This window comes from Melanerpes formicivorus, unplaced genomic scaffold (genome assembly GCF_026170545.1).
Source record: "Melanerpes formicivorus ecotype bairdi unplaced genomic scaffold, bMelFor1.0.p_v2 SCAF_20, whole genome shotgun sequence".
Taxonomy (NCBI): domain Eukaryota; kingdom Metazoa; phylum Chordata; class Aves; order Piciformes; family Picidae; genus Melanerpes; species Melanerpes formicivorus.
The window spans coordinates 5,435,045-5,461,753 of NW_027142372.1; the positions used below are offsets into that span (position 1 = coordinate 5,435,045).

A 26,709-nucleotide genomic window follows, 5' to 3' on the forward strand; every position below is an offset into this window, starting at 1 on the left:
ACATACACTGAGCTTCAAATCTTCTGCATTATATTTTGGAAAACACCTACTGTTGCCTCCTTTCTTTGAACTGTTTTTTACTGCCAATGAAGAAGCTGTCTTCATTTGCATTTCAAGGCATGCACAGTAATTGAAGATCCAGGAATTTTAACAATTATAGACCAACACAAATCACTGATTGACTCTATTTAAATATAGCATTAAGAGGTATTCTGTGCTGCAGAAGTAATTCTCAGAATGAAGCATCTCCTTTCACAAGATACAAACTCTCATTTTATTAATCCTGATATATAAAGGCCTTTTACCAGTTAATTTTGCTGCAGTGCAATTCTCTCTGATGCATTCACACAGTATCAAGGAAAATACATCACTATCACTATTGTAAACCAACTCAGCTTTCATTCAGAACTCAAACCTAACAGTCATCATTCAACAACCACTAATCTTTCCATTGTACAACTCATTGCTCCATGCAAAAAATCCCACTCCTTTATTGCAAACACTTTTGTTCTATACCAAGGTTTTATTGCCCAACACACACATTTTTCCATTCCAATTGCTCTTATGTCAGCTACATCTACAATTGAAGGAGACAGACTTCTTGTAAACAAATCAGTAGGTAATTTTTGAAGCCACCTGCCCTGTTAGAAGAATCAGCTGCTCTAGACCTCATTTTATGATCTGTAAAAAAAACAACCAAACTCCAGATTTTTTCTGAAAATATTAATAGAAAAATCAGATAATGTAAGAATTTCAGTTAAAACCATACAGCCATGCTCCAAAATAGAATTAATTACAAATACTACCTTTGTTTCTGAAGAAAAAAACCCAACAACATTTCCCCACATTTTTACAGACATGCTGACTATGAAGAATCTATACAGATGTATTAAAGATTTCCATTAATGGTGACAAATACATGTTCTCTACCTATTCCAGATGAATAGCCATAAACCATAATGCAAGTGGAATCACACGAGACAGTTAAACTCGAGTTTCCAGAAACAGAAGTTTTGGTTAGGACAACTGCTTGATCATCTCACATTGTGAGTTAAGTTGGAGAAATAAGCTAAAAAGTCCCCTTGTTGACAAGTCCACATTCAAAGCCAGGCATAACATGAAACTACATCTTAAAAGTTACTTTCCATTGTCCAACTTAAATCTTATGCACCACATTCTTGGGAAGTATCACTTCCAAAGTATTATCTTTTGGGGAAAGAACTCCTTCTGGCGACCCCAGTCCTAGTAACATGTACTCGTAGAGTTCAGTCTAATGCTATGTACATTTTCCCCCCAGAGCATCAGAGAATTTATCTTTTCACAAAATAATTACATTCCAACAGTTCTGATCTAGAAAAACAATGTGTACTTGAAGCATTTGAATTTGAGGTTTCCATGCAGAAATATTTAGATAAATTCACATGGTAAAGATGCTCTGTATATAAACCTAACTTTTTTGTAACAGTTATGCCTCTTGGGCCTAAAACAGAGAAGACATTCCAACCAATTTTAGAAAGACCCACATATTGCAGTCTGCAGAGTTGATAAGTATACTAACAGCAGCACAGCTGAGCTCAAACTTGGGCGCCTGCAGTCATACCACTGGGGGATTTATGCTGATCAGATTTCATAAACTTATTTCCCAGTGTTGTGGGAGATTAGTGCTGCTGGAAGTGCTGAGTTTTGGGTAGATCATAGAAAAGGTAGGTAGGTCATGTTTTACAAGAGCAGTAATGTTGGCCCAGATATATGACGGCCTCCATATATACTGAAAACAGGCAAAACCCCACACAGTCACACATAATACTGTTTTGTGAACCAACCGCATTATGCTCAAGTTGAAGAAGGGAGAGAAAGGCTACATGTCTCAGCATTTATACTCAAAATCAAGTGTTGTTTCAAGCAAAAGGAGCAGAACAAACTATTTATTTAGTGGGTTATGAAAATATTTAAGTCATTTCAAAGCCTTGGTTTCAAGACATAGAACCCACTTTTAGTTACTGAATATTACCTGTCCCTTTCAAGTCTGAGTTAATTTTTTGTTCTAGGTTTCAACTGCTGTATCAGGGCATGTTGCCTTATTGTTGCATTGCACTGTCAAGGCAGCTGCACTAAAATAGGAAAGAGTTTCATGTATTTTTGTGCCTCCTAGAGTTTCTCCTAGTGTCATAGAGCAGACAGGCATGTTTCAGTAAATTATCAGTGTTAATGTGCACACAGATGACTCCCTGGAGAGGTCTGAAAAATGTGCTCCACTTGGTTTAGATGAAGTTCACTGTAAACATTCAATGACTGATACAAACTAACACTCCTCCACTTGCCAACTTCACCATAAAGCTCAAGAGTCAAAGCCATTACAAAGCCACAAGCCTCTTTCAGTCATGCATTTCTGCCAAGTGCTAAACACAGCACAGCAGTTTACATCTAGCTTCAGTTCTGCTATCTACCGGTTTTAGACCCTCCTATCAGTCAGCGTCAAAAGCCTGATGTTCACAAAGCTTTGATTTGTTCTACTTGGATGCTCTACTTGGAGTTAATAATTTGCTTTAATCAATATAATGATGGAAATCTGGGGGGTTTACCACCTAATATCCTTCAGTGTTACTACAGACCCACAAGCGGGAAGGCGCTCAACTGAATAAACAAACAACAGGCACCACCTTAACTTCTGCTATGCTATGAATCTGTCATAGGTTGAGTTTTAGTCTGCTGCTATTCATACCAGCCTGCCTCATGACAGCTTCAAAATGAAAGTGCTGGCTGAGGCAAGGTATTATGGGGCTTGAGGTTCAGATTGCAACATGGGAGCTGTTTCCAGGTTTCAGGTTTTTGGGTGTTGGCTCCTGTCCACAGGCATGGCGGTGAGATAGGTAGGAGCTGGGCAGTATGCTGGTTATTTTTTGTGGGAAGTTTCTATCTCATGTTGTTTTTTTCCCTTTCTCACATTTCACTGTGCTTTTCTGCAAGTAGGCTAAGATAAAGTAGTTGTGATATTATGTCATGTATTTTTTTTTTCTGCAAGTAAGCTAAGATAATTATAATTATGTTACATTATATTAAACTCCTATTTAACAGTTTTTGTGTATTACTTTTCCCTCACTTCTGTGTTGGGGGAGCAGGCAGGCTAACCCCTTGGTTTTGCTTTAAACCTTTGCAGAATCATATGCAAATCATGCTTTAGCAAGTTTGACTCTACAAGGCAAGCCTGTAGCTAGCTCTCTCATGATCACCATTCGCAACATATGAATGCACTAACTGTAGAGTCTCAGTCCTGCGCCAGTAACTGGCAAGTATGTAAAGCAAAAATGAATTACAGGTCTTTATATATAGATGGGGGGGGGGGGGGGAAGGCAATAAATAACTGTATGAAACTATTAGGAGATGACAACTTGATTATCTGTTCTTCAAAAGAAATATATTTAGGCTACAAATCCCATTATCTGCATCAATTTGCAAGTATTCGGGGGCTGAGTTTTGTTTTAAATACTTGGTTGATTCCAAGAGACTGAATGAAAACTAGACCAAAATATTTTTAAGAAGTGTCTTACTCTCATACACTCCTAACAAGTGACGTATTCTGCTAAAAATACAGCAGGGTATAAGCAGATTATTTGTTCAAAATAAAACACATCTTGCAGACTGCACCACATCCTTGTAATAACAAAGTTTAACTGCAGAACCACCTGCTTCTTGGACTCCCTTTAATTAATACAGCTTTTTCTTATGGACAATTTCAATTCCAGAAGTACAAAGGCAACTGTTCACAGCCCATTTCTTCTGGGCTTACTCCAAATTATGTGTCTAACCAAAAATGCTTTTTACCCTCTTTTGAAGATTTCTGTTTTCACTTAGCTTTGGTAAGTCACAAGTCCACTACTAATTTTGACAGTGTGTAATTTTAACAGTGTAAACATTGAAGTTAAGTCCAGTGCTAATCTTAACATTGTAAATACCTTTCTCACCAGACTGACATGTCTAATACAGTTTCTTTTTATTCTTTGCTTTAATAGTAAAATATTTCTTCTAATAAGATCAGGAGTTGTGCTCTGAACCTGCTTTTCACTAATTTTATCAGAAGGCTTAAACAGCAGAACACCACTTTTTATTCAGCAATCACATCCAGCTTTTCAAGCACAGTTTGGACAGAGCTACCATTCAGTTCAAAGAAATACTTAAAAAATATGACTTACCAAAATTACAATCAAAAAAGCAAGAGTAGCAAGGACACCTGATATTGCTTCATACCAGCAAGCCTGACCACCACAGCCCAGGGGCTCAGCATTCTGGTTCAAGAGCAAGTTCAGGTATCTCAGAAATATCAACAAACTGTCTGACTTCAGAAAATCCAGCACAGAGGAGAGAAGGCAGACAAGGTGCACACAACATAATGAAAAGCATTAGTAAATATGCCTTAAACCCCTTTACTTTTAAGGCAGATGGGACAATTTAAACTGCACAGTCATTCACACATGCACTGAGAGTTCACTTTCTTTAAACCAAATATCCAAAGAAAACGGAGCCAAATACATTTAAGCTAACACTGATCTGTAGACCAAATTAAATCTGATATCACAGTGTCCACAAACATTATGATGACCTTAGAAAACTCAACAAGGTAAAAGATTTGATTTTCAGAAAGGAAATAATGGGGGGGAAGTCAAATACAACTGAAAGACTGCAAATAAACACATTTCCAGAGACAAACAACAGAAGTTTTGCTGTGAGTAAAATTCTTCTTATACTCTTTTAATTAATACTCCTGTTTGTACAAGCATCAGTTATATTTCCTCCCCTGGGATTTACTCTCTGAAAGGGCAGGGGGCACCATTCAGACTTACAAACTGCCTTATTTTGTAAGGAACAGAGCCTCCTTATTTGTCCTCCTCTAAGCCAGTCCAGCCCTGCTCTAGCTGCACAGACGCTAACACTTGTTTTCCACATCGGTTTAGTTGTGGAATTTTTTTCATAACAGCAAATCAACAGGAGTCTGTTTAGTATTGTAAGTCTGTGAGTATTCTGGAGCAAAAGTAAGCAGCCAGCAATTTTTGTTTCCCAGTGTCCTCTGGCACAGAGTTTTCTCTGACAGACTGGCAGTATTTTTTGTCAGGGAGTGTCAGCTGGTCTCATTGCAGTCTTTAAAAAACAAACTAAACACCTGACAGCTTGCTTGCTAGATCATATTAAGAACTATCCACTTCAGGTTCAGATGCTGTCCTTTCACATTTCCCATCCACCTTGACCTGAGGACTCCTGCAGGCATCTAGTGCTGCAAGTGAGCAGCAGTCTTTAAGCTTTCAGTTTCAACTGCTGAATACAGTGAGATCCTCCATCAGCAACTGGCTGGTAAAGAAACACAACCATCTATGCTCTACATAGTATGTTTAATCAAACACAGTGTGGATGTTCACTTTTTAAAGAGAACATTAATTTGGGAATGAAAAAGGGAGCAGTCACCAGTTGCACATGAATTGGATTATGGGCCTGACTTCCTTCCATTTCAAGGCTAGAAAGAGGTGTATTTTTACTGGTGAAGCAATTACCCAAGTGTTTTTGCTGTGTCAGAATTTTATGTTTTGCTTTCGTCTGTTGGATGACTAGGAATGATAAATCACTGGGCTGTACACATGGGAATAAGAGCAGACTTCCTGGAGTTGACAAGTTACCAAAGCCCCAAGAAACTCAGAGTAAGCAGAGTCTTAAAAAGACACTGAAAAACCACCCCCAAACCTTTCTAATTTCAAAGCTCTTCAAGCAGACATTTATTTTAGAGTGCAACAAAATAACCAGACTGATTCTGAGGCGGTAGAGCAGGCACAACACAGTTAAAGAACCTCTTTAAATACAGTAAGTTAATAAAATGCTAAGCATAGCTTTAAGAAGAAAAAAAAGTCAAAGATTTGCGTAAAAAATCCTAGAAAGCCATAAAATCATAACTGCATATGCAAGATATAAACCAGATCCATTGTATTTCTCAATTACTGACCTGCCAGGTTGAAACTGTTCTAATTATGTCCCAAGCCATAATTCAGCATTACTTGACACATACACAGTAACATGTCACACTATCTACAAAACTTAGAAAAACAGAGCCCACAGAAGCAGCACAAAAAGGGGAAGAGGCTGGTAAGTCATCTTCCTTTTTAATAAAACATGCAAAAGATACACACCTTCTACTTCACCCACTTCAGCGCGATCTGGCTTTGTTTCTTTGTGCTGTCCTTCTGCCACTTTCACTGCCACTGCTCTGCAAATAGCTCCCAGCTTCCGATCCAGAGAGCGGACTCCTGCCTCTCTAGTGTATCTAGCACAGAGACAATCGTTTCACTGGTGGAGATTCTTTGTAAGATTTCTTTTCATGTAAACACACTAGTTAAAAAAATACATTCAAATAAAATGTGATGTGAAAGGTAGTGAGGCTTTGGGCTACTCTAATAAACTGGAGACAAATGTCATGTGCTTTTATCCAAATAATAGTGGTTTGGTGTTAAAATTGTAAAGGAAGACACGCTCCTGAGTGGGAAGAGGACATGACTAACACCCAGTGTCAAACCTTAGTGAAATCCTAAGCAATGCTTCAATACCACCAAGCTCTTCTCAGAGCTGCCATGGGTTAGCTGTTTGGGTGGGTTGGATTGGTTGATGGGTTGGACGCAATGATCTTGAAGGTCTCTTCCAACCTGGTTTGGTTTATTCTAAATAAAGGTTTATTCTAAATAAAGATGTATGAAAATTTAAAATTATGTTTAAATTCAAAATGTAGTTCACTTAAAGTTGAGGAACTGACTATAAAAGAGTATTTTCTTTTAGTCTATGAATTAAAAACAAACACCAGAGAGTAACACTAAATACCAGAATGCTGTTTCTGGTTGTAAAATACTTCAATTCATTGAATGGAAACACACTTCTTCAAATGAAAACTAGCTAGTTTCAAGTCAAAAGATATTCTGATCAATGTCTTTACCATCATGCCCAATAAAAAAAATAATTCTAATTAATACAAGCTATCAACCCCCCCACATTTTAATGTTTTTAACTTAATTCAATTTCTCAGACAACTGGGGCCATCAAGTCCCTACAGCAATTCCACTATTTCCATTATTTTCCTAGGGAGATGACAGAAATAAAATTAGCTTCACGTTTCTGATTGCTCATAGTGCATTGCCTATTGTATTGACACAACTGATTGTGAGCCATGCTCCAAGAATCAGAGCAATGAGACTTCTGGAGAATGAAGGATGATTTGGTTTAGACAGCAGAGCTCAGGAGCAAGCAACTCCATAGATTACCAAGAGTACAACTGAAGTTGTTAAGGACAACAGATCTTAAGAAATGTTTTCTGTCACTAGAAAAAGAGGCTGCTTAAACTTAAAGCAATGAATAATGGATTTACCTGGTAATTATGTCCAAAGTGGTTACTTGTGGAATCTGTATTTGCTGTGGAGTCAGGCCATGTTGTTCAAGTTGTTTAGGAATCAGGTGTCTATGTGCAATTTCTATTTTTTCTTCCTGTGTGTATCCTTCAAAAGAAATGCTTATGCTTAGTCACCTTTCTGCTTGTACACTACAGTAACATTTCTTACCATTTATAATTGTACCTGACTTTAACACCCACCCCCCACTATAATTTATTCATCATTTCATGCAACAAGAACAGAATTTTAGTGGATCAAAGATCCCTTTCTTCGCTAGAATCTAAAAGAGATGCATCAGCCAACAAGCAGTCAGAATACAAACACATTAATTACTGAAAGTATTGTTACAGGCTGTATCTCCACAAACTCGGAACTGACTTTTCCTTAATGCAATGCTAAATTTCATTTTGATGACACAGGACTTAATGAAGGCATCCCAACTGACTCCTTGAACAATTCCAGCCACTCAGTCTCATTTCTGGCAGGTTTACCTTAAGGAACTGCTTTTCATTTCAGGAGAAACACTCCAACATTGTTTAAGGATTTACAATATCTGCTTTAATGAAAACACTGCAGCATTACCTGGAACTTGAATAATTTCCATTCTGTCCAGCAGAGCAGGTGGGATAGTAGCTGTAGTGTTGGCTGTAGCTATAAAAAGGACTTGGGATAGATCAAAAGCTACATTTAAGTAGTGATCGGTGAAACTGTGATTTTGTTCTGGATCCAAGACCTTAACAAGAGTGAACACAAAAATTAATGCAGTTGCTCAGTTAGAGGTAAATAAAATATGCACATTTTTATTACATTTCATTTGGATCTGTCAATTCTGATTTTACATTCATAAAATGTTATGAACATTACTAAACATTGAACCTCAGTATCCTGCCTCACTCTGATTACTCTATAATGGCATTACACACTACAACTAAGAAGTTGCTCTTTCCCCACTAGTTTTTCTTATCCTTTCATAAGGATGGCTGCAGCATCGCTCCAGCCATGCAATACCTCCTATAAGCTATATCCATGACCCTTCATAGATGGTGGAGAGCAGCCTCTCAAGGACTCAGCACTCTTGGAAAAGCAGCCCATGCACTCGTATGAATAACCATCTCTAAAGTAACTCCTGACTCCAGTCCTTATCTGCTCCTGCTTTCTCTATGCACACCAACCTGAGCAATCTCACTGTGAAGACCAAGGTGAAGAACTGATTATCATAACCTTATCTGCTGTCAATAAGTCACCTGCCCCACTCATTTAGCTTTGTCTATCCTTTCCTTATCAATGAAGCTATAGAACACCTTCTTATTGCCCATGACATCTCATGCAAGTCTTGATTCTAATTGAGCCCTAGCTTTCCTAACACAATCTTTGGACTGTTATTTCTTTTGTTGGGGGGGGGGTTTCCCAAATTTTGTGAGTAAAGAAAAAAAAAAAGGGGGGTACAAAATGAAACAAGCATTCAAGTCTGACCAACCTCAACAATTCACCATACAAGTAGAACTACAGATGAAAAAAGTGTTGTCTTCCAATTGCTTTTACTACTGCTTCTGTGTGCTAAAGCAACACTTGCATATCTTTAAGCTATTACTCAGATAAGCTGGGTTTTTGCATTAGGTGATAAAGATTCTGTATATGTGGATCATAAGCATACTAAGGTGCTATCTTATAATCTTTTAGCAGTGCTGAAAATTAGCCGTTTACTACACTTGGGCTTCTGTATCACCACCAGAGAAGCACCCTCATTTCAGCCCCCCTTAAAGTACTGCCACTCTTCCTTCCCAAGTGATGAATTTTCAATGCTACACCAACATGAATAATTCTCATGTAACAAATAATGGGACCTGTGCATCTCCTAAGAAACAGCACACTGCTGTCAAAGAAATTTATCTGCCCATATGCAAATGAATGCACTCCTTGTCTTAGCAACTTGAATTACAGCCAAAACCAGTGCTGATAATTCTAAAAAACCTGAATTTGAGTGCTTAACTGATTATCAAAGAAACATTCTAAATTTTCATTACTTTTGAACTGCATTCAGTCTTTGAAAAGTTAAAAATCTTAAGAACAGATATTGTTTATGGTCACAACAAACCAGTAGAATACTTTTTTTTACAGAATGCTAAAAAAACAGTAAGATGTTTTTTAAAACCCAACTCTTGACTTTATTTTGAAGTGCTACACAGATTTAAGACTAATATTTGTAATTGTGTCATGACTGTAATAAAATACAAGTTATACACTCCCCTTAACAGCAAAATCTTAAAATATACTGAAGTATATGCCTAAATCCTGAAACTAAGGTTGGAACTCAGTGAATGCTATTGTTCACTGGCTATAAGCTATTTAAAAGCTTCTTTTCTTACCCTCTTCAGCAGGCAGAGGATATCATTTACTCCCTTCTTTACTGATGAAAGCAAAGGCCTTGAAGTATCCTTACTAGTCAATTACACCGTTGCATAATCTAATCAGCATTATGGGTGTCTCTTACCTCAACTGGTCCTACAATTTAGCCCTAAAATGCATGGGGACACAACAACAGGCAGTGTATTCAGGCACAACACCTACAAACTGTCTTCAAAGAAAGCAGATCTATACCAAATACTGGTCTCCCATTCAAGTTTGCTGTTGCAGTTTTCAAAACTTATTGAAACCAGCAAATCTTAATTGTACTTACCTTTATTTTTTTTCACAGGAATAACACTGTTGCAAAGGATTCTAGTCTATTAGCTGAAGCTTTTGCAACCACTTCCACACACACTGAAAACTAATGTATTGTGACAGACCAAGCTGGTTTATCAGAAAGTTTATCTACATGCATGTCTTATCTCTCTCTCCTTCTAGTCTGGAAGTAGAAATCTTTACAGATCCTACTTCAGTGCTAAGATGGTGATTATAATACCACTTACAAAGCTACACAAAATGTTGATGCTGTACTCATGGGTAAACATATAACCAAATTAACACAAAGGGAACTGTAATCAAACCCAATTTGAATTATATCTAAAAATATGAATTATTTGAGATCCTCTACAAGGGCTAGAAGTTTCTCCAGACTAGTAATTCTTTGTCTGTCTTAGAATAGGACATGAAACAATATCACACCTATGCATTTAAAACAGATTTTCCAAAGCAAGAACTGCTCTTTAGCTAGGTATCTGTGCTGAAGTTGAAGTTCATAAGTAAGTTTTCAAATACATTCAATTAACACAAAAATATTAGGTACAAAAGGAACATTCAGTGAACAAAACATCTTGGTTAATTTATAGCCCACAGCTCACATGCATACAAAGGATTCTCTGTTCCAACTTTTTATTACCATGAAATCCAGAAAAAGTTCCATGAACATTTAATTGCCTGGTAATGCTCCTGGTCTAATTTCTCTGCATACAAATACTGTCTGTCAGGCACTTGCATCCATTTCTATGTTCTTCTGTTTTAAACAGAGGTCATCTAAATTTAGACCAAAACATTCCCTTGTTGATGAACAGTAACTGGAAATAGGAAGACTTTCTGTTTTGTCTAAGAAAGAACTCTGCAAAAGCACTACAACTAAACACATACCCAGCACTTATAAAATATCCAAGCTTTGCTTCCAAGCTTATAAGGTGTGGCCATTTTCTTCTGGAATATATCCCACTGTAGACAGTCAGTGAGAATTTATGGGCCTACACATTAAGAAAAAAAAAGGATGTGCCTTTTATACTTAATGATGGCACTTACCAAACAAGATGCAGCAGTCTGAAAAGCAAATTTACCAGTTTGGTGACCACTTGCTATTGTTTGTCCTCCTACATGATAGCCCTTTTTGCTAATTCTAGATGGACTTTGCAACAATGTAAGCCACAAAAAGCAGATAAAAATTAGGCTCTTATGTCCAGGCATGAGTTCTCCATCAGAAGAGGTAAAGCACCTGCTTCAGGATGTTTTGACAGCAGAATAGGGATATACAGATCTCACATGGGAGCAGCCCAGGCATGGTTAATAAAGCAATTACTTCTCCAAATGCAACTAATGGGCTATTAGCAGTGGCTCACAGAAAGACTACAGCCCAAGCAAACAGCTGGAAGCTAACCTGAGAGTCTCAGCTGTGACAATCCATGGCAGGAGCTGAGTTGGGCATCACTGAGAACATGGTTTTAAAAAACCAGAAAAGAGAAAAATCCCAAAGCAGCAGCTAAGCATCAAAAATTCAAACACAAATAATTAAAAACCAAGAAATTCATTTCCCCTCACACACTTAACATGGTAGACAAACAATAGGAATGCTAGCTCTCCACTGCAGACAGGGAACGAAAAATAAATAGCAAAGGTTAAATAAAATTAACAATATTAATGTACAGCTCTGGATTAATGATAGGAACACTTCCAAAAAACTGTCATTCCAAGAAATGCCAAATCATTACTTCATTACTAAATTTTTACTGCTTACCAAACAAAATACCTACAAATTTCTGCATGCTAACACATTTGATTTTCAGTTTTTTTTTATCCATTCATTAACTAGATTTAGGCCAGCTTAGTTCAGTGTCTAAAGAAGAAATTACGTAAGTATCAGTCAATTCAGGAAACAGAGCTCATAACCATTAACAGCAAAGAGCAAATAAAATCCTACATATGAAAAGTACAAAGAAAATGCATTTGAGTATATGCTATGCTTCCCTGCTTGTTTTATTTTTTAGGCTTGTTATGCACTCTAGAAATGTGTACTATACACTTAAGAAACACACAGGTGAAGAACCATAACTGCCATTTTTAAAAGCTAAAAATATTAAGCCATGATATTCTCTACCACATGTAAATTATTACTCATGTTAACATGCAAAGATCAAAACAGCTCTCAAAACATAGCCTGCTCATGCACTGAAGAACTAGTTAGCCTTGTCAAAACAGTAATTTTACACTATCTAGCAGGAATAAAATAATGACATTTGTAGAACATCAACTGACATTTCATTTGCAGAAAGTCATGCAGCATATAGATGAGCTCATGACATCTTAATTTAGGCAGTATTTTTCATATTAAAATCACTGTATTAAGCACTGTCAGTCAAGAACAGTCATTAGAATGACTCTGTAGGCAAATATTACCAGAACCACTTTCATCTCCAACTATAACTGCCTAGCTACAGAAGTTACTACACCTTAAGTCTGACAGCTGAGGTGCTTCTAAGGATTATGCCCTAAATCATGTCAGTGAAATGAGCCAGGATAGATTAAAAAAAATCCAGATAAATATATTTTACTGAACTACCTCATTAAGTGTACTAGTGCTCATCTGCTCTGGAGAGACTCAAGTCTTTCAGTCTAGCCTGGCTGTGCCACTACCTTTCCTCACCATCACTGCTAGCACAGGACAATGTACAAAGCCTTCGGCACTAATAACGGTGCAATGTTCTGTGTCTCTTCCCCATACCTGAGGAGATACTCCTTCCTCTCCTCAGCATAAGTGCTAAAACAAAACAGCTGAACCTGCAAGTTACTGGAAGAATTGTATTTGGATATCATTATGTATCATACTCCAGGGGAAAAAAAAAAAAGGCAGAAAGAATATTCTGGCAATTCATCACTGCTCTGCTACAGACTCGTCCGACAGATGAAGATCGCAAGACATAGGTCTCATTTCACATTCCTCATAATCACTCACTTTTACAACTAACCTAATTAATAACATCTCAACAGTTGGTGGAATTAGAAATTATTTCAACAGGGTCTCGTTCACCAAAGTCCTAAACTTGTATCTTCTAAACTTTAATGTGTCGTTAGCAAGTCAAGTTTAACATCTCTAAACTTTTCGGTCTGAGTGCCAGAATTTCAGGAAAAAACCAAACATTTCATAGCTGAGACTAATAGAAAAGAAAACACTCACCATGTAATAATCAGTCAAGGAATGGGAATCTGTGACTTAAATGAAAAACCTCACTTCAGAAAGTTTATGACAGTACTATAGAAATGCTGCTAGAAGAACATATAAGTAGTCCATATTACATACTAGATAAAATGCTTAGCTCCAAGACTAAGCTTGTACCATCAAAAGCTTCAAAAATACAGTAAAATTATTCCAAGAAATAAAGGGAAAACTTGAAAAAATCCAGTCACCATCTGGCTGCTCTACAGTTCTTTCTTACAGCTAAAAGCATTTAGCCATTAAAAATCAATGTCTTGAAGTCCCTGAAGTAAGTAATGCTTAAGGCCTGAACAGTCTTCACATCTACGAAACAGCACAAAATACATCCGTCTGTTTTAAGTACAGATCATGGAGATAAAAGACACCTTACTCAGCATGCTATGTAACACCATTTGCACTGTGCACAAGTAATTGAGGGAAATCCAACAGTGTCATCCAACACAGTAGTTGGATAAGAATAAAAAAGCTGACACTGCTATGCACTCTTTTGTCCAGTGAATCTTCCTTTATGAGCCCAGTATTTTGTAATTTCCTACCTCTTACCTCAAGCAAGGCTGCTGCAGGATCTCCCTGCAAGCTCTTCCCCAGTTTATCAACCTCATCTAACAGGAATACTGGGTTGTTAACCCCAACAGTCTTCAGTCCATTGATTATTCTGCCAGGCATACTGCCAACATAGGTGCGCCTGCAAAAAACAAAACACATATGGGGAAAGAGGAGCCAGGCACATATAACAGGAGTAGAAACCCAAAAACTCAAATGAAAATATAAGAATAAACAACATTATAACAACTCTTGCTGCTCTACAATCTTTTTGGAACTAGTTGATAAAAATATGGAATATACATCTGAGTTAGTATAAGTAACTATATCAGAAGGTGAAAATTCCAGTTCCATGGTTTACTGGTTGGTCTGCATCAAAATATATCCAAATTTAATGGCTTGCAGACATTTTACATGATTGAGCACAAGCATCCCTGTACTGTATGAACAAGCAGAAGCAGATTTGGGAACCTCATTAATATTAACATTTTAATAATGATGGTACTGGGATTTTTTTCATCACTAAAGAGCTCAAACAGCATGTTACAAATTACAGCAAATATGATGAATTGCTGATGTCCCCTATATAGGTAGTATGCTTATAAAGATAAGATTTTTGATATGCTGTATAGACAGCATGCTCAAGAAGATAACTGCATTCACTATGTCACTTCAAGAAGAAAAAAAACCAGAACAACTCTGTAAGAGTGCAAAAGAACAAAAAAGTTATGAGTAAAAGTTTTGAGTTTAAATGTATTTATTTAGTAATACAATGAACATGGCAACTACACTCTACATGCATATATATCCCTTCTTGGCTGATTTTATCCCAGCCTTTTCTGCCTGTGCCATAACTAAACAGAATACCACATTCTGAAATGCTGGTCACTCAAGAAGAAAGAGATACTTGAAGTGCTGAACTGCAGTACCCATCTCACGACGCTCACAAAGCAGATAGGCAGAACAGGTCTGCCTTGCCCTGGGATCTGTTCTAACACTGTCCAAAATAAACAAGATGACATTTAGGACTAAACAGAAAGTACCATGGGAGTAATTTCAAAAGATACCAGAGAACACTTTAAATATAAACCCCCCCCCAACTCAAACCACACAGAAATGTATTTAACCACTGAGGGAACGAACAGCAGTTGCTGTACCTAATTCTAGATCTGAGAGAAAATACAAAATTTTAAGGCTCTCTAAATAGCCAGAGATGCAACAGAATTTCAGTCTGCCTATTACCAACTTCATGAGACAGCTGCTAAAGGCTGGAGCAGCCAGCATGCAGTAGTTTATCACCTCACTACTTCCGTGTGGAGTCTTACTCTGTAGCAAGTAGATTGATTCCCCTCCACTGAGGACTGCAGTTTATAACATTTATTACTGATCAAAAATCTGCATGGGGAAGCCATTATGCTGGTGTGCCACTTCATTCTCCATCTGCACACAGTCAGCCTTGCCAAACAGATGAATTGCATTCTATAAAATGCAATCAGAAAAATAACAAGACTGAAGCAGAATTGAAGTTGACAGAACTGAATCATTTACCAGTGCAACTTAATTAATCCCTGCAGCAATCTGGGGGGTTCTTTGGCTTTTTGTTTTGCTTTGGTTGGCTGGTTGTTTCTTGCTGGTTTTGGTTTTATTTGTGGTATGGGGGTTTGGTTGGTTGGTGGAAGTGGAGGTTTTGTTGTTGCTTTTGGGGATTTTTAAAAAGAGGTGCTTACCCTACTAGTAAAGAATTTTTTTATGCTTCAGAGACAATGCAGCCTGACTGGTGTTAATATTCTGTTAATGCCAGTAATACTGTAACACAATTCAGTAAATATTAAACATCCCTCTATTTTCTTCCACACGTTATTCTTAAGTGTGTGCTTAAAGCCGTAACACATGCATGCTTGTGTTTTTATATACATAATGTTTGATCAGATCCTTTTACATTCTATTAATTCATATATATATTTATGGATATATGTATGTTCCACATACTTCTAAGAAACAGCCTTGTTTTATAAACTAAATGAAAATAAACTAGGTTTCTCTAGACACTGTTGAATAATCACTCTTTCTTTCATTGCACCACCCAACTGCAACAATGCAGGTCAAAGCATATTAAGTGTCAGGTATCAAAACCTACCAGAATGTTTATACCCATGGACACATACATATACAACTTCAAAAAAACCTTTCTGGAGTTTTCCCATATAGAAGCACTTAAAAAAACCCAACCAACCAACACAAAGGAGAGATTTTTATTCCCTGAGATACAAAAAAACTCTTGTATTTACTAACAACTACCTGAAGAGAGGTTGTAGCCAGGTGGGGGTTGGTCTCTTCTCCCAGGCAACCAGCACCAGAACAAGAGGACACAGTTTTAAGCTGCACCAGGGGAGGTTTAGGTTGGATGTTAGGAAGAAGAGGAACTGGCCATTGGAATGGATTGCCCAAGGAGGTGGTGGAGTCACCATCACTGGAGGTGTTTAAGAAGAGACTGGATGAGGCACTTGGTGCCATAGATAGTTGATTATAGATAGTGTTGGGTAATAGGTTAGATATGATGATCTTGAAGGTCTTTTCCAACCTGGTTAATTCTATTCTAATAGATCAATTCTTTTTCCCTCTCAAGTAGCCCTGAAAGCAGACTTCAAGATACAGTCATTTCAGTTTCCAGTAGATTTGGGTATTTAATGATATATTTGTGAAATATTCTCACAGATACAGCATCTTTCAGTAAGATTTAATTGCTGTACAAAATCAAGTTTCTTCGTGTACGTTGTAATACACTGTACACTAAGCTGAAGCGCAATGTATCAAGAGCTGTGGTGAAGAAAAAGCAGAAAAAAAGGCAACTTATGATAAGTGAGATTGGTATCTTGGAGAAATAAAAGCGGACATTTGTCTATCTGGGCATTAACCTTTGTCTTTTAATTTGTGAAACTGAATACTCCAGTTTGTTAAGAGTAGCCCCTGAATAGGATGTTCTTTTTTTTGTTTTCATTATTTTAGCTGGGGATGAAAGAAGGCAAAACAATATTGTACATTAACGTTTTTGATGACATAATGTGACTCTGGTCATTTTTTGATGTACTGTTTCTATCCATCCATTAAAGCTAGAAAGTCAGCTGCCTTCCATTAAAAACAGGAAGTATAGATCAAGTTTCCTGGTTATCTCAATGGGACAGTAACAACAAAACCAAAACCCCTTTAAGAGCTCATGCCACAGAAGGTCTACAATGTAGTAATCTTTTTATTTATTCCTAAATCAGTGAAAAAGTAGCTTTAAAGAAAAAACACTGGAGTTCCATTAAGAAATGCAAGAAAGATGGCTAGAAAATCTAACCTTGCCAACTCTCCCAAGGTAAACTGAAAATGTGCATGAATTAGAGCCTTTAAAGCTGTACTAGCACATTGATAAAAACATGACTCACTTTCTTCATACTGTTCTAAAGACAAAAAGTTTTGGTCTGTTTTTAACTACAGTTATTTTCAAACTGCAGAAGTAGGAAAAGATAAAGTTAATGCCACCAAAGAAGCTATTTCTGGAATGAGTTGCACAAGGTCACAGCTTTTTCAGCAGGGGCAGGGGTTGGGTCCCCTCAAGTGCTTTATTAATATATCTATGCTTTGTACTTGTATAACAAAGCTATTCCTTTCACAGGCCTAACTGGCTGAGGTTTGCTTTTACCTACTGCAGAGAGGCCTGTGCTAGCAAAGCTGTACTGGTGAGGAATCCCTTCTTTCCTCCCACAGATGCATCTAAACAAGTCTTCAGCATAGGCCTAAGACAGAAGTAAGCTATCCAAAACTTCAAAAAACTAAAAAGCAAGGGTAATGTAGGAAACAGCACTTCACACAGAGGGGAGAAGAGAGAGCTTCACAGTGATCTCATCAGCACCACTATAAATAAAACTTACATCTTCCTTTTTAAAAATAGAAAGTCACATACACATGACAGAGAAGATCATACAGCTCCTGTATAAAACAAAAACTGAGGACATCTTAAATGCAGTGAGCATCTTGCAAAAAGTTCCAAGTTGTCCTTCAGGGTGGTTCAGGTTTGTTTGGGTTGGGGGTTTTGGTTGAGCTTTTTGTTTTGCTTTTAATATAAGTTAAGGACAAATGTAAACAAGCAAACTTAAACATATGGTACAGATGAGTGGGAAATGCAAACAGCTGGAGGATGTCTGATAAATCAGTTCTGTTGTTGTACCAAGATGACGATTTCATTTTGGGAATGAAAAACAGTAGCTGCTACTCTCTACCAAATCAAAACCCAATCACAAACCCCAGCTGCAGGCACATGGCAAAAAAATGGGCATTTCTGACTGCCCCAGTTATACATCACCTGGAACAGCACACTTACTGAAACACCACTCCCCAGCTGCTGCTCTCTTATTTTAGTTTGCATGCTGAATTTATCAGTCTGCATCTTTCACCTAAAACAGCAGTAAGCAGCCAAAGTGAATGCTATTTCAGGCAATATTTGCCTGCAAAAGAAACCAAACCAGAGTTTCTTTTTTAATGTTCTAGTACATTTAGTACATTTTAAAAAACATGTAGTACATTTGTAGATACATATCCCATCATATCATTCATCTGCAATGTTAATGGAATCCTTGAGACTTGAAGCCTAATAAGGAGCTTTTAGGAGAAAAGGAATGGGTCCTAAAACGTAACAGCAGAAAGTCAGCCCACTAAACAGTAAAACTCAGAACAGAAGCTTCTCTCTCCTCCACTTTTAGACCATCTCTGTAATTCCTCTCTGCCAGAGACCACAACCAGATGCACAATATGAATTCACTTTACCAGGAGTAGCTTGAAGAATTTGTTCATGCAAGAGAACATTATAGAAAGAGGTGTAGGGGAAAGCTGCACTTTTGACTAAATCTTACTCTAAGAAGCATAAAAACAGGGAAAAGGGGTGGGGAGGGAAATCAGTGGCATTACTAAAAACAATTTGGTTTGATTTTACCTATAGAAAAACTTGCAAAAGCACTCAGATATAGGGAACTCCTTGTACTAACTACTCTAAAGTTTGTTTTTAAACTATAAACCTGTTTGTTGAAGACTATCATGTGGTTACTCTTGCTAATTCTAGATAGTATTTCCTTTGCTGATGAAAAATGAACTTACCTTGTCAAATACTTCCCATCAGCTCATTTCAAGTTATTTTTTTAATATGAAATTTGTAATGGCTAGCTTTTAACATGCATTAATAATTTAATAATGCCCTCCCAAATACTGTAGTGATAGTCACAAACACCTGAATGTTAAAGTTTTTAAAAGCCTCATGACTCTTTTTAAAAGCACATAACTCTAGCTGTCTTTAGTCTTGATTAGGCTTAAGCACAAGATAGAAAGTCAAACAAAATAAAACAAAAAGGAAAACAGTAAGAAACTACTGGCACTTGAGTAAAAATTGATGATAGTTCTACCCTTATTTGTAAGGTCAATTTCACAGACTTGGCTTCCCTGTTACAGAGGCTTCAGCCCTGCTCTACCCTGGAAAAGTTACTTCTATCTCTAATGCTTGGTATTCAACAGCCTCTAGCGGTTTCAGTTTGAATAGCAATACATTGTTGAACCGGTTTACGTTGTTTTTAAGATCCATGCCCTAAGTAACCAAAAAACTATCAGAATTCTTACTTTGAACCAGTGATTATGTTTTATGAATTACAGGAATAATACACAGTGAAGGTGGGAGTTCTGTCTCTTTTTAGTGTGCAAGTAAATCGGTAAAAAAAAGCACACTACCAAAGTTTACAAAACACATGCACAGAGTGCTGCTAAGCAGTAAAATCCAATGCCTTAAAACAGATAGATCTACAAACTCCCAGTAGTTGCAGAGTATGTTGATCAACATACACTGAATAAAAACTTACAGATGATTCTTTCAAGCTAAAAATTCTATGTAAGCATCAAACACTCTGGAAAACAAAACTCCTGCTAATTCACTACAGCAGAACATGCAGAGAACACTCCTATAGCTCATTTTATCACACACACTGAACCGAAGGTTTATAAAACCATTCTCTAGTATTTTCATAAAGGGTAGCAGCAGAAGACTAAAGGCTGTATCCCAACAGTAAACAATCCATTCCCATTACAAAAATTCTCTCCTATATTACACACTTGTTTGACAAAGCAAAATTTCTCTGTATTAGCTGAACAATGAAAACAATCAATACATTCTGTAACAGAAGAACAAAAAACTGCCATTAGGAAAGGAAGTAGTAGTTACCTGTGGCCCCTAATATCAGACTGATCACAGACTCCTCCTAAGGCAATTCTATGGAATTCTCGACCCAAAGTCTTTGCAATCGATCTTCCAACACTAGTTTTACCAACACCTGGAGGCCCCACAAAGCAAAGGATGGGTCCCTTGAGGTTGTTTTTAAGCTGTCGGACAGCTAAGTACTCCAAAACTCTCTTCTTCAACTTCTCCATGGCATAATGATCATTATCCAAAAGAATTCGAGCTGCACGAATTTCAAGGCGATCTATCAGTCATGGAAAACAGAGAAGAGGTCAGCACAGTTATCTATAAAAATGGAGACAACTGTTTACATGACAATTACTTGTTCTAAAATGTCTGTAAAAGAAACAACTGTAATAGAAGGGTTTACCTTTTGTACTCTTGTTCCATGGCAATTCTACCATCAGTTCTAAGTAATTCCTTGTCAAAGCATATTCTGGCATTGACTGAGGCATCTTCTTTAACCTGCAAATATGTACTCAGAATTCATAAGGCTAACCAAGAATTAACTGTGAAGTAAGACTCTCCTGTACAATACACATATGCAGCAAACCTAAGGTCATCAGCACCCTCTTTACTTTCTGACAATCATCATAATGAAAAAGCAACTCACTACTCCATCACTCAGAAGACTGTCATTGCATAGTAACAGGTTATTTATAGGATACAAACAGATTTGGGAGCAGATGTTGGTCAGTTAAGAGGGTAGAAGGGCTCTGTAGAGGGACCTCGACTGACTGGATAGACGGGCAGAGTCCAGTGGGATGGCATTTAACAAGTCCAAGTGCCGGCTGCTGCACTTTGGCCACGGCAATCCCATGCAGAGCTACAGGCTGGGGTCAGAGTGGCTGGAGAGCTCCCAAATAGAGAGGGACCTGGGGGTGCTGATCAACAGCCGCCTAAACATGAGCCAGCAGTGTGCCCAGGTGGCCAAGAAGACCAATGGCATCCTGGCCTGCATTAGGAATAGTGTGGCCAGCAGGAGCAGGGAGGTCATAGTGCCCCTGCACTCTGCTTTGGTTAGGCTGCACCTTGAGTCCTGTGTCCAGTTCTGGGCCCCTCAGTTTAGGAAGGACATCAAGACACTTGAACGTGTCCAGAGAAGGGCAACGAGGCTGGTGAGAGGCCTTGAACACAAGCCCTATGAGGAGAGGCTAAAGGAGCTGGGATTGTTCAGCCTGGAGAAGAGAAGGCTCAGGGGTGACCTCATTATTCTCTACAACTACCTGAAAGGTGGTTGTAGCCAGGAAGGGGTTGGCCTCTTCTCTCTAGCAACCAGCACCAGAACAAGGGGACACAGTCTCAAGCTGCGCCAGGGGAAGTTTAGGCTCGAGGTGAGGAGAAAGTTCTTCACAGAGAGAGTCGTTCACCATTGGAATGTGCTGCCCAGGGAGGTGGTGGAGTCACCATCCCTGGAGGTGTTCAAGAGGGGATTGGACGTGCCACTTGGTGCCATGGTCTAGTCATGAGGTCTGTGGTGACAGGTTGGACTCGATCTTTGAGGTCTCTTCCAACCTTAGTGATACTGTGATTTTAAAAGAGAGTCAGTTCCCTGTGCATACACAGCTCATGGACCACTATATATGCATCCTCACTGAAAAGCAACACAACTATATCACCAAATAAAATAAGGTTAATGTAAGGTTTAAAAAAAAAAAAAAATTAAACCCCACCATTTGGAAGTTTCTTACCTCTTTATTTCCTTAAGACAAAGTTTAAGAGCTTGTTCTGACATATTCGATGCTCTAATCTTTTTTTCCAGCATTACAACATCATCATGATCTTCTTCCTCTTCCTCATCTTCTGTAGTGCTTGGAATGTGATTGATTCTTCTATTAGGACGAATAGCTACAATCTATGAAATGGAAAACAGAGCCAGAGAATAGCATCAGATTTTGTTTATAAAATAAGGTACTTTGGCTTTGAATGGAAAACATGACAAAAACATGGAAGGTGCTGAGAGAGCCTCTTTCATAAAAAAATGCAGAAGATTTTAATGCAAAAAGTAAGTGCTACTGGTACTACTTTACAAAGTTACAGTTCTTATATGACTCTGTGTATTCCAAAGTGCATTTATCATCTACCCTGAACTAGCAGACACAAGAATAAAACTGAAAGGTGTTATTTGGGCATTGCTAACCACCATATTAAGCAGAACAAGCCCAATCTTTACAAAATGGTAAATCTCTGCTCTCATCTTTTTTCATTGCTTAATTACTTAGTTTACTAAGGTGTGTAAGTATAGTTGCATGTAGTGAAACTCTTTGCTGCCCTAGTTTAGCAAGATACATTTTGCAATCAACATTCTTTGTGTATACTTCAAAAGCTATCATTGATCTGCAATGCCATCAGTAAAAGGTACACATTCCATTGCACAGCCCAAAACTCAAGCTTTCTCTGCAGCTCCAGACTGACCATGAAATATCACGGTTATAGATTAAAATCACGCACGTTCATTAGCATACTTAAAAGTGTATCTTTACACCTATTTAGGATGTTTAAGTATACCACAGTTAAAGGTCCTTACCCTCTTATCATCATCCTGTTTGGGCTTTCTTGTTTTCTGAAGCAGCTTCAGGCCTTCAATCTGTCTAACAAGCAATGGTATAGTCATCTTGAACCGTTCTTCCAGCCTGACGGCATCCAAAATCTAAAAGCAAGGAGTTACAAGCAGCCAAGTTCACACTAATGGATCAGCAGTTTCAAGGAGAGGAACATGGAGAGTATATATCACTGTCTTCTGATCAGTTACAGAATATGTAATTTAGGAAAAAAGGTAGAAGGAAAAAAATACAACCAAACTACATAATACTCCAAAGCAGAAAAAGATTATTTATCCTGTCTTTTTGTAAAGTGCCTTAGTATTTCAGCTGCATTTTCTGTAGCAATTTATCAGCATTCTATTTTTCCATTGCTGAGCCTCAGGAAAGAGTTGTCCCTTCTAGAAGGTTACAGCATAATTTCCTTGGTTATCTTAGGAAAAAAATCACCTCATGCCTTAAGTTTTTTGGTAGGTTGGGTTTTTTAAACTTTCATTATCTCTGAAAGAGTTTAAACAATATTTTGTTCTTGTGTTTAACGAAGTTGCTACAGGGAAATAGGTAGAAGTTGGCTTTTCTGGATTCTCGAAACTTCTACTGGCTGCTCTTTATCACTTCTAGTAAAAAACATAAATTCTAAGTTTAATGAATAGTGTACCTTCCTTTCAAGATATACAGCTGCAGTACACACCTTCACTTCAAAATCACTGCATTCATTTCTATTTGCTGTGCTTTGAAAGAACCTAACTAGTGCTTTCAATTCAAGCTTGAACGTGCAGCACTGGCAGTGACAAAATGAACAAGAAAACTTCTGAATACAGTAAACAAATGTAGAAATCACACTAGCAGGCATCAAGCCATCAGCATCACTTTACATAAAGTTATTTTGACATGTGACATAAATTTAATTGGTTTCTCAGTATCTTAAAACTCTGTTTCAAAAATAGTTAAAAAGTTTGTTAAAACAAATGATTCTGAAGCTGTTGATATTGAGACGACAACTGTGATAAGTAAGGAAGATTTTGACATACTGAATTAAGATATATCATCTTTACCATGGGAAGGGGAAGTCCAAATTCTATTTATTTTTTAATAAAACTGATGGCTCCCAATACTGACTATATTAAATTAGCTAGTAGGCGAGTTCTGACATACAGATATATGAACACTTTAAAACAACAGCACTACAAGTATTCATGTTCGTTTACAACACGAATACCTTTGGTACAATATTAACACTGTGCAGGCTCAAGCTTAAGCAATTCCAAAGTTATCTAGAAATGACTAACTGTTAAAAAACAAATGCAAATATCTAACTCCCTGAAAAAGAAACACCAAACAACCTAAGAACACAATACCTGAAGCTTCTCTTGGTTGGATGTACGGATGATAGAAGTCAGTATGTCTGGCAAAGCTTCTCTAGGTAGATTGTCCAAGAGACGTCTCAGCTTTGCGACTGCAGGAACAGACATATCCAGCATCTCCACCAACTGCAAGGAATACACAATAAGAAACATTCATGGTTGCTATGCTTCTTTTTAAATTATTTGAGTATCCGACCCATAAAGGACTGCAACTTTCAGTATGAAACATGTTTTGTACTTTGTCAAAAAGCTACTAAAATTAAACAAAAAAACCCAAACAAAAAATCCACAAACAAAACAAAGCAACCAACAAAATCACCCCAACACCACCAAACAAAACAACCAAACCACAAAAGTGGTACTAACCCATCATAGGGCTATTAAGGCTTTAGGCTTTCAAGAGACTAAAAAATACCATCATTGTTTACAGCACTTACTCAATGCCCACATCTCTTACTTCCCTCTTACACCCTGACAGAAAACTTATCTTTTTCCATACATCCTTTAAACTCAACTTCATTTTACCTGGGGTTATGTTTACAGACAAGACTCTAGAGGTTGTGGGTTTTCTTTAACTTTTAATAATTTTAAAAAACCAACAACTAACAAAACCCAATGCATTATATATATTATGTATATATAATCTTGAGAAAAATATCAAAAAAGTACTCTTTTCACTAGAGCACATTTACAGTATTGCTATATATGAAACAATGCTAACTAATCACATATCTAACACATACATATCTAATTGGACCCATCCTGCAGTGAGCTGTACAGACACCCTGAAACTTAACAAAGAAATCTTTAACAAAAACTTTTATTTTGTAGCACAAGTACTGAAACTCTACTAGTTACTGAAATATCTAAGAACTATAGAGAAAAAAATTAACAACCCCTCCAATTATACGTATATATACATGCATATATGGCACGTAGTAATTTACCTGCACTGCATACTTGTAAAATTGTTCTGACAGCTCGCCAAGTTCCTCCTCAGATTTATGCTGATTAGTAAACTGCTCTAGTCGATCTAACTGTTCAACCTCAGCAACAGGATACGGCTTCTCTTTCAGCAGCTGCAGGATCTGGAATCGGCAGAGGCCTGTAACCAGCAACGTATAATGCGGCTTGGGCCAGTTGCTCCCAACCACTTGAACTGCCAAGGCAGCAGTGCCAATCCTAAAAACAGATCAAATCTCCATGTTACTTATCACCTTCCACAGAACATTTTCTGTGCCTCTTAGCAAGAAGCAACCGAGCTACAGATTGCAAGAACATTCTGGGTCATAATTCTTACCTGTGAAAGGCAGTCAAATTATACAATCTCCTTTGTAACACAGATAACAAAACCAAACCCTAAAATCTGAAAATGAAGGAGCTAACTGAAAAACAAATAATACAATAGTTACCCCATTTAGAAACTTATGCAACTTTTCAATAAATAATTTATTGGATCTTGCTGTGGACAGGAGCACTGACATTTCTGCTTAGGGTGCACATATTAGAAAATTGAAGTTGACAGTTATTCGTGAAACTGACAGCCTCACTCTGAACAAGCACTTTAGATCACATGATTTAAAACAGAAACTATTTTCTTGTAAAGCCTTATTAAGTATACTGATGTGATCAAAGTTTCAGAGTAAGGATTACAGTATGTTAGTTTTACTTATGCTTTATCCCACCAAAGTACCATTTGTTCTCATGTCATTCAGGTTGATACAAATATATGCTACTTACTAGGTTGCCAAAAAAATAAAATAATTGTCTTGATAACTGGAGCAACCTTAATTACAGAAACATTTTGCTTTGAAAAGACCTCTAAGATCGTTAAGTCCAACCATCAACCTTAATGCTCCTGGCCTGGGTTCTTTGGTTGTATTTCCCTTTTCCACCTTAGTCTTCCTCATCGGAACCCTGTCCGGTACAGCCATGCAAGTTTCTCCGAAAGAAAACCCGTCTTCTACACAGCAGCAGAACAGAAAAGCCCTGTCCCTGCGGCTGAGCCCACCGTTGCAAGCCTACCACCCCGCGGAGGTGACTACACAGCGAGCTCGCCTTAGGGCAGCACTGTCCCGGCGGGTCAGGGTCAGCGTACTACCGTACGGCGGCAGCTCGGACAAGGCCGCCGGGCCCCGGCGCCCAAGGCCGCGAGGGACAGCCGGGACAGGCCGGCCGGGTGGTACCTGTGCAGGGAGGGCAGGTCGTCGCAGTCGGAGGTGGGGTCGCTGGTGTTGGGGATGACGCCGATGATGGTGCTTCTCAGCGAGGTGCCCTTCAGGAGCCGGCTGCGCACCAGTTGCATGTTGCGCGGCGAGTCCACGCTCGTCCGCATGGTCGAGCCGGGCAGCAGAACGCCTTCATGAGTGAGCAGGAGCGGGAGGCGACTGGGGATCTGGATAGCGCTGCCCGCCGCCATGTCCGCTCGCACCACTCCGCTGCGCCCCGTCCGCACACCGGCGCGCCCCGCCTACACACCGGCACCACAGGACGGCCTCGGCATGCGGCACCGCCCTACTACGGCCGCTCAGAAGGGACAGTTCGTGCCGCGGGGCGGGAGGAACCGACTACCAAAGGCGCTCTGCCCCAGCCCGGCTTACACCAGGGCAGACGCACCTCCGCCGTTTGTCATGCCAGGGAGTTTCGTGTGCTTGGCGGCGCGGGCTTATGCTCCCCGCACAGAAAA

General features: G+C 38.4%; 1 protein-coding gene across 1 annotated transcript in view; it reads right to left on the reverse strand.

Moving 5' to 3' along the window:
* The window catches only part of LONP2 (lon peptidase 2, peroxisomal), a 39,878-nt gene extending 13,387 nt beyond the window's left edge, over nucleotides 1–26,491 (reverse strand). The window contains exons 1-11 of the mRNA XM_068150576.1: nucleotides 26,210–26,491; nucleotides 24,971–25,205; nucleotides 24,018–24,149; nucleotides 22,647–22,769; nucleotides 21,811–21,974; nucleotides 20,490–20,584; nucleotides 20,105–20,363; nucleotides 13,864–14,005; nucleotides 7,995–8,145; nucleotides 7,391–7,517; nucleotides 6,168–6,301 (exon numbers count right to left, since the gene is read on the reverse strand). Coding sequence (XP_068006677.1) covers nucleotides 6,168–6,301; nucleotides 7,391–7,517; nucleotides 7,995–8,145; nucleotides 13,864–14,005; nucleotides 20,105–20,363; nucleotides 20,490–20,584; nucleotides 21,811–21,974; nucleotides 22,647–22,769; nucleotides 24,018–24,149; nucleotides 24,971–25,205; nucleotides 26,210–26,442 — 1,795 coding nt within the window. The 5' untranslated portion in view covers nucleotides 26,443–26,491. The remainder of the gene's footprint in view (nucleotides 1–6,167; nucleotides 6,302–7,390; nucleotides 7,518–7,994; nucleotides 8,146–13,863; nucleotides 14,006–20,104; nucleotides 20,364–20,489; nucleotides 20,585–21,810; nucleotides 21,975–22,646; nucleotides 22,770–24,017; nucleotides 24,150–24,970; nucleotides 25,206–26,209) is intronic.
* Between the last annotated feature and the right edge of the window lie 218 nt (nucleotides 26,492–26,709).